The sequence below is a fragment of the Poecilia formosa genome, unplaced genomic scaffold (assembly GCF_000485575.1).
Source record: "Poecilia formosa unplaced genomic scaffold, Poecilia_formosa-5.1.2 Scaffold148, whole genome shotgun sequence".
Lineage (NCBI taxonomy): Eukaryota > Metazoa > Chordata > Actinopteri > Cyprinodontiformes > Poeciliidae > Poecilia > Poecilia formosa.
This window is the reverse complement of record NW_006800087.1, coordinates 202,773-211,759: the sequence shown is the minus strand read 5'-3', so window position 1 is coordinate 211,759 and position 8,987 is coordinate 202,773. Positions and strand designations below refer to the sequence as shown.

Here is an 8,987-nt window from a genome sequence, read left to right as displayed (position 1 = left end):
ATCACATGGTGCTTTTGTTGGCTGTGATATTAGTAACGTGTTTTTGTTCTGTTTTTTTCAGTCCAGCTGGATTATTGTCCAGATGCAACACAACTGATCAGTTTACTGTCCAGTAGAGGGAAATCTCAGGGCATTTCCAAAAATATTCTACGTTTTTACTTTGAAGCTCCTTAACTCAGGGAGTGATTAAAAAAACTCACCTTAATAAATCACAGCTTTAGCACAGCCGATTAGGGCCTAGATAGAAAAACAAGGAATACTACATTTCCACCAAAACAATGATACATTTCTGAGTTTCAGAAGTCAAACATTTTCTATAAAAATCTCAGAAATTTTTAGATTAATCTCAAATTTTCTTCTTTTTTTTTTGACATTTCTGAGTTTCAATTAAGTATTAAGTCCTACAACTATCCTGACACATTCACATTTATCTCTGCAGACCGTTCTGCAGAGATAAATGTGAATGTGGCAGAAATGCATTTTGTTTTTCAGCAAAAAAATATCAGCCAAAAATCATCATTAACTTCATTTCTGTACAGTAGCCATTAAACAGAGACTTTCTCTGAACTCTTGAATTAATTTTTTTAGTTCTGCCTGAAACTTATGCACCTTTTTCTACCACAATTCTTTTCTTCCACTAAACTTTCTATTCAGATGCCACTTTCTTAACAGCCAGCAGATATTTTGTTGCCTGATTTAAATGTAGGGGTGCTTATGTAATTTTTAAAAAGTGGTTCTGAAACATCGTTTTGTAGCTCTAAAAGAACAAAATGTTGAAAGTATATCACCAACAAATGTAAGAAATATATTTTTTATATTTATTAATTCAGTTCAAATTTTGAACTGAATTCACTTCAAATGTCAAACATAAATTAAGTCTCTTCTTGTTAATTTGAAAAAACTGCAAAAAGGTTTAAACACATAAGAAGAAATTTACTACATTAATTTCAGGTTGTAGTTCCACAGAAGTGCCACCGGGTGGCGGTAAAGTCGCACCGTCACTCAGACGTCACAGCTGTGGTTTGTTCCCGAGTTGAGGGTGAAAAGCAGTTCCACTCACTCTGGACTGTAAAAACACGGCAAACATTAACGGCTGCCAGGAAAAACTCCCATCAAAGCGAGGAATCGATTGTCCTCCCGTCTGTCCAGAGGTCTGCGTCAAAGAGTCTCCCCAGAGGCCTGACTCGGCGTGGATGATCTACATTCAGGGGGGAGAGATCCTCAGAGAAAAAAAAAAAAAAAGACTTGTCGAGAAATATCTTCTGTTCACCCTTAAAGAGCTCAGGCTGCTTGAATTTAAGATGAACCAAGAACTTCTTTATTTAAAACATTTTGCATGTAAGGAACAGCTGATGACAGGTTCTTCGTAATCCAGCTGAGAAATGGCTTAAAAGTAAAACTATAAAATGCAATTAAAACAAAGACAGCTGCTTCTAACTCAGTGACTATTTTAGTTAACAGAACAAAGGCTTTTTCTGACAACTACACAGAACGAGGTCAGATTTTTTTTCAGCAGAACAAAGCGGAGACGAGGCCTTGAGTCATTCTGCGCACTTAACATTAATTGTAGAGGTACTGAGAGACGAAGCGCTGCAGCTTCTCCCGGTTCTCTGACAACTGGAACAAAGGACTAACACCGAGGAAGACGGTTCCCGTCTGACGCGTCTGCAGAAGGACCTGAATTAAAAAAACAATGAACGTAAAAATAAAAACGTCAGAGGACACTCCAGCTGCAGCATCCGATTCATCGTTCTGCTTTTAATCCTGCACAGGGTTAAAATACAATCTGTACCTAAAAAAACTGTTCTAATGGAAAAAACAACATTATTATGTGAATAACTTTAATCTCCTAATTTTATTTGTAATAAAAACATGAGAAATTGATAAGAAAGTCATAATACTGAGAATAAATGCGACTGTTTTGCTATGATTGAAATATTACAAGAATAAAGTCATAGTATTACAAAATAAAGTAGAAAGAATATGGTAATAAAGTTATGTTTTGAAAACAAAGTCATTGTATTACAAGAATAAAACAAGTAATGAGAATAAAGTCAATATTATGAGAATAAAGTGGAAATAAAAGGAAAATAGTCATGAGAATAAAGAAATAATATAAAAATAAAGTTGTATTATGAGAATAATTACAAAAAAGTTTAAATAATGAGAATAAAGTCATACTACTACAAGAATAAAGTCATATTTTCATATTTTGAAAATAACATTATATTACAAGAATAAAGTCTAAATAAAAGAATAAAATAATATTTCAATAATAAAATCGTTATGAGAATAAAGTTTAAATAATATGAGAATAAGGTCTTAAAACCAAAATTAAGCTGTAATTTACGACTTTATCCTCATATTTCAACTTCATTCTGGTATGTATGACTTTTTTCTCCGAATTTTATTTTATTTTCTTAGCATGGCCCTAACCCTCATAAAAACACAACAATGACTGAGCAAACTGAAATAATGAGGCCAAAGGAGAGAGACAAAAGTCAGGTGGTCCTTTCTGTTCTTTAAGCACCAGAAGCGTTTCTTCTTCTATGGTTTGGCTCACAGCTCTTCGATGCGCCGCCTGTCCGACGTCAGGGACGAGACGAGACCAGGGTGACTGATAACCTCAATAGTAAACTGAATAATTGCCTCCAGGGATCTTTGCAGATATATGGGTCAATGATGCTCTATTTTTACAGAAGGAGCCTCCGAAGTTACCGTGGAGACACTGATTCAGAGAATAATAAAGATTTATAACTCCACACTTTCTTCTAAAACCAATTAGCATTTTTTCCTTTAGTGTCGACTCTGATGCAGATTAGCCAGTCTGCCCCTCTGATTCCTCATCATTTGGAGCCATTTTCAAAATATCAGCAGATGGAGATGCCAGATGCTCGTATTCTCATCAGCTAAAGAAAAAACAAATAAAAAAAACATTCTCTACCCTCCATCTTGGACTGGATGGTAAACAACTTTTATTGCCTTTGAAAGCTGCAGAGTGATAATCCCTCACAACAAACATGCAGAGTTTATCTGTTCTGATCAAAGTTTGAGTTTAATCCTCGCTCCGCTGCGTGTGTGAGAGTTTTTCACATCAACACAACCCACAGGAAAAATGTCACCAGAGGAGAACCTTAAAAATAACTCTTTACTTGTTTAACCTCAGTCAAGTACGCAGACCATTTCCCTCGGTAAAATCAACAACGATTCTTAGCTAAATAAACACCTTCATAGCTGCAGCGCCAGACTCAGATGTCTTTATTTAGACAAGATATTCTTAAATTATATCACAAAACCGAAACTGCCATATAGAGTGATGTAAAAAGCATTACAGACTTCTTTCTGTTTTTGCCAAACTTAAATGTTTCAGATGATCAAATACAATTTAAAGGTAATTGAGTAAATACAAAATGTAAGGTTTTCAATTATAACGTTGACAATTTTAATGGACTTTTAATGCAAAGTTGCATTAAAACTTGTATTAAAAGTGTCATTATTTACAGTCGTAAACATTCATAACAGGTATTTTGTCACGTTTATGATGGCGTCATGTCAGTCAAATAGTGTTACCAAACCGAAAACAAAACCACGACCCTCACTCTTCATGTTTTATATTTATGAAATTAAGTAAAAGCAAAGCACCAATTTTGATTTTCCTTCTTTAAATTAGACACTAATATCACTTATATTTAGGTTTACTAAGGACTATCAGATTCAAAACTGATGACTAACGGTGAGCTAGTTCATCATGTTTGATCAGTGGCTTTAGCTCAGAGTATCCAAGTGGTCAATTAACAGATATTCACATTATGTAAATTCACTTTATGCGCATTTTTATCCTTCCCTTCCATCTGCATCTCAGCTGCTTCTAAAGCAGACCAATTGCTTAAAACCCCCCACCCAGTAGTTTTTTGGGAATAAATTAATGTTTTTGGTCTCTGTAATATGAGCAACCCAAGCTAAGCTCCAGAACATTTGGTCAGCTGGTTTTGCCGCTGTTTGTACTGCTTAAAAAGACAAGTGTTTTGTTTTTGACTTACCATCCAGAAACCACTTCTTGTTGGTTGTACAGAAGGCTCTACTTCTGCTTTTCAAAGATGTACATTTGTGTACATCTGTTTGCAACTATTTTCATGTGTCAGTGTAAATGTTGGGTTTGGGGTGTGGCCAGCAGCAGATTATCTGGATTTAAAGTGACAAGAGGCCCTACAACAGCTCATTCTGGAAGGAAATCTCATTATCTAAAAATGATTTTTTGTGCAAAAAATGTAATAAACATATTTTGTATAAACCGTAGACTCATTCTAGCCTGTTCAAGAAAGCATAATGGCTAACCTTTAGTATGTAAATAAACACGGTGTAGTTGTGTCTTTCAATAGGAGTGATGATTTTATTGTGAAGAGAAAAAGAAATGTTATGCAATATTTGTGTCACGTCACTCATCCCGTTACGTACTTTCCTCAAACTTTTAAAAACCGTAGGAACCGAGAACAGAGAAACTCAACAAGAAAGCCACAAAATTAGATTCCCTACATTTCTCCAAACCTTGAAAGCGCCACAACAAAATTTAAGCATTTCAAGGATTTCTGCACCGATATATGAACCCAGTCTGAACCAACGGACGGTTGAATTGCACCTGAAGCCTCAGTGCTGAGTGGAGCTGTAATTCTCAGCCGACAGATTTACACACACACACGAACACACACACAGAGAGAGAGAGGGAGGCTGTCACTCACCCCGAGGTCTATTAGTGTTCTAACTGCAGTGTGTGCCGCCTCCTCTGAGCAGCTTTCTGTGAGATACAGCACAAAGGCACACATGAATCAAAAGAACAGGCACATATCCAATATAGAAAATGAGGTCGGGATAACAGAACAAAGCCTCTACCAGTGGGACTGTAATTTTTATACTACGTATTATTGAGGGCTGCCATTTGGGTAGGTTCTCGCTGCCTGGTGTGTTATTTCTGAAATGCGAGAGAGTGAGTGTGGGGGCTGCGGTGGCTTTCCTCTTTGGCCTCTGCAGATTTGTTAGGACTCGCAGTGAATCAGTGGGAAAAGGCGAGGTGACAAGCTTTTAAAGTTGTGGCACAAAGAAACAGAGGATCTCGGTGTGGGTGTGTGTTGGGTCCGGCTCACCGTAGTGCCGTTTCTTCTGATTTGCTGTGTCACAGAGATCGGAATGTATCCGAGACAGAAATTCGGCTTCTGTAGCAGGAAGGACGAGAAAACAAGGCATTACTCTGGCAAAGCAAAGGCCTGACACTTCCTCCAGATGGTGGATGTTCTCTTTATGCTTCAGCAACGTACTACCGTACAGTAAATGTGTAGCTGGTCACTGCAGAAGAAAACGCTTGAAAGATAAGCATCAATATTAATTTGATCGCTGCAGCAACTCCGATGCTTTGATTAAAAATTGAACCTCAGGTCCAACATGTTTCCTTTTTATCCACGTCAGTTAAAGTTGTGATAATTCATGGAAGCTGTCACAGGTAACTAGAGTAAATCCAGAGTTTCGTACCAGGCAGAGGAGAGTCCATCATGTCCAGAGCGCTGGTGGTCCAGCACAGCGCCCTCAAATGTCCAGCTAGCATTCTGCAGAGGAAGAAGAGCATTTCTGGGCACTGCTTCGGCTGACTTATCTAGGAAAGTAAGCACAAAGAAAATTAATTAGCTTTTTTTCAACAAGGAAGTCTGAGACTGTTGTCCACACTTAATTTTACCATTTAATTAGGACAGTACTGTGTATTTTATAGGCACAAAGTGCCATTTTAAAGTACAATTAGCAACAATTCTACCTTCAGTTGTTATAAAAATGCTACATCAAATGTGACTGAAAAGAAATCTGACTTTGTAATTTAATGCCTTGAAATGAGGCCTCTGTCTCTTTAAAAACTCACACTCCTAGTGAAACTTTGCATCCAGGAAATAGATCTATATATCTATAAACAGATCTATCAATATCTATATGTATTTATAGAGATAGAGATGGATATATAAACAGACAAATATATAGATACAGAGATAGATATAAAGATAGACAGATATATAGATAGATATAGAGATATAAACATCTAAACATAGAGCTAGAGCGAGATAGACAAAGATATATCATCTTAAAAACAGAAAATTTGCAATTACTAAACATTAATGAACAACAATGCCTCTTAACACACAAATAACTAAAAACTATGACGGTCCAATACTACTGGGACATCTGATGTCCTTTAGGTTGTTGGAGGGGGACATCGGGACAAAATGGACGCCTCCCTGGTTTGGTTTTCTGGGCCCGTCCCACTGGGAGGAGACCCAGAGGGAGGCCCTGAACACGCTGGCCTGGGAACGCCCTGGGATTCCCCGGAGGAGCCGGACCAACCGGCCGGGACAGGAAAGTCTGGGTCAGCTGGGCTGCTGACCCCGCGACCCGACCCCGGATTAAGTGAAAGATAATGGATGGATATTTTTGAATACCTTAAGTTTACATAAATTATGATTCATCTGCATTTTTTCTCACTCCAACTTTTTTAATTGTAAAAATTCTCCATTAGCTTCTTGACTTTAATAACTTAGGATTTAAATCCGTTTTGGGCAAAAGGGACAATGAAAATCAATCAAATCAAATCAATAAGTCAGAGTTCTTGGTCCGCATCATAGCTGTTTAATTTAGTTTCCCACCAACATCTGAAATGGTCCAACCAATGCCTAAATTTCTCCAGGTTAAATGTTACTTCTTGTGTTTTTTGGCCCCAGTAACTTGTTTCTTCTTTGTGTTGCAGCGGTTTGAACAGGCAGGGCTGGTTCACAGGGTTTCTCTGAACACTTGCTGTTAAGATGCGTCTGCTATTTGAACTCTGGGAAGCATTGATGTGGGCTAATCTGCAGCAGAGGGAACACTTGGTCCGCCTCTCCTGGGGCAGCCCGCTTGAGAGGCAGTTTCATCATCATGTTTGATGGTTTGTGTGACTCCAGTTGAAAAAAAAAAAAAAAGCATAAAAAAAGAAAAACTTTCCTGAAATTTACCAGACTCACTGACTTTCATGTTGTGAAATGACAAAGACCTGTCATTTATGTGAAAGAAAACTGTTGCTGATGGACTTGTTGAATTCTTGGAGAAGACCCTGAAGGTTATTAAGAGATTCACAATAAAGTCTGAAACTACTGAACTCCAAAAACACAAAATTTTACCAAGTGTTTTTGTCGAGTTTCTAGTGTAAATATCTTAGTTCACTTAAGTAACTCTTTAGCAAGACATGGCAGTTTGTTTATAGTAAATAATTCCTTAATATTAATAAAAATGTACTAGTTCCAACAAGACATTTTCCTATATTACTCATCAATGAGAGGTGAGGAAGGAAGCTGATAAAAAGAAAGTAGAACTAATAGAAATGTCTTTTTGTCGGGTATTGACGTCAGCTTCTGTAGCGACGTCTGTTTGGATGTTTAGTGAGAACCAGGAGTGGTTGGATTCTGCAGTGATGCGATCACATTTTTCATAGTTATAAAGTTCAGCCATTTTTTATGTCCGGATTTACCACATTTGGCTTTTATTATGACGCATGTCTCACAACAATGTCATAAAAGTTGGTTAAAATGCGATATGACCGTTCAGGCTGCAGATGTTTTGAAAATAATCAGATATGTATCCAAATTAGAACCACATATGGTTCCTGACCCGAATCACCCTCTTCTTCGCCATCACCGGTTGTTGCCTTCTGCTCGGAGATACATGACTTTTAAATTGAACACAAAAAGATATAAACTTTCATTTATCCTCACTGATAATTTCAGATAAGCCCAAACAAACTGTGGTGGTACTTTATTGTACTGTTTACTATTTCAGTGCCGTCAAGGAAGGCAGACAGCTGTAGCCTGATAAGGAGAAATTAAGGCCATGAGAAGTAAATTACAAAGAATATCAATCTGAACACTTAAATTTTCTGTACATCGTTTTTCTTAGTGGTAATTTCAGTATTTTTATGGTTAAAATTGCCTTTTGAAATACATGAAAGAAAATAGGGGCGAGGCAGTGCAGTGCTGCCCCTCACCTCTGGGGGCGCTGTATCTCAAGTGACTGAAGCAGGCATTTGGCGCATGTCCACTGCTGTCTCTCTTTATATCGCCATGTACTTGTTTAATTACACATTTTCTGTATGTTAATGAATGTGTGCAACACATTTAGTGTTTCTGATTGGTGATTAATGTGCAGCGAAAATGCGTCAGGAGAGGCGGAAAGTACCGTGCCTCACCGATAGAGGGCAGCGCTGAGCCCCATAGACACAACGAGCAACAAATTCTCTTCTTCTACGAATTGTAAAAAGGGGAAAAAATACAGACGGAACCAAACCGCTCAAGGCCAATCTCCATTTCCCTGCATTAAATGTAATTTCACTGATTAAACTGTTTTAATATCTTTGTATGCATGGATAAAAAGGGTTGCTACAAATATCACGTGTAAATGTGTCAATAACCCTATTAGAACTGTGTTAACGAGGAAGAAAGCTGATGTCTTCAGTACTTAATAGATTAATAGATTAAGGTGGCAAAGCATCTCTTAAAGAATCTAAACAAACTAGACGCTGCAATAAAAAACATATCAGACTGGTTGAACTGAAAAAGGAGTGAGAATGTATTTAATAAACTGGGAATGTTGCGTTCAGCCGTGTAAACAAGGGCAGACATGCAGCTGCCTGAGCGACGTTTAAAACATCCAACAGCTGAATACTTGGACCAAATAAAAGCATCATACAAAACAACAACAACTACAACCGCCATCGGTCAATTACAGGTCATTACAAGGATGAATCAGTTTAACGGTTGAAAATTAGCATAAAACAGCAGCACAGAAATGCATAATGAATAATTTATCCAGCAGTGTGTTATTGCACACATTGCTGTAAGCAGTTATAACAGGTTCCTTGCCCGACCCTGCAGGTCCCCCCTCACCACACGTTTCCCGTCAGCCTCGGTATGAAAAAAAGCTTTAGTGGC

At 37.7% G+C, this 8,987-nt stretch overlaps 2 protein-coding genes across 3 annotated transcripts in view; both read right to left on the bottom strand.

Annotated features, from left to right (window-relative positions):
- The window catches only part of LOC103145867 (lymphocyte antigen 6 family member D), a 670,619-nt gene that overhangs the window by 466,776 nt on the left and 194,856 nt on the right, over positions 1–8,987 (bottom strand). The window lies entirely within an intron of this gene.
- The window catches only part of gpat2 (glycerol-3-phosphate acyltransferase 2, mitochondrial), a 135,308-nt gene continuing 127,616 nt past the window's right edge, over positions 1,296–8,987 (bottom strand). For both annotated transcript variants that reach the window (XM_016677111.1, XM_007563495.2), the window contains exons 21-24: positions 5,521–5,641; positions 5,139–5,207; positions 4,737–4,792; positions 1,296–1,677 (exon numbers count right to left, since the gene is read on the bottom strand). In XM_016677111.1, the coding sequence (XP_016532597.1) occupies positions 1,561–1,677; positions 4,737–4,792; positions 5,139–5,207; positions 5,521–5,641 (363 nt within the window). In that variant the 3' untranslated portion in view covers positions 1,296–1,560. The remainder of the gene's footprint in view (positions 1,678–4,736; positions 4,793–5,138; positions 5,208–5,520; positions 5,642–8,987) is intronic.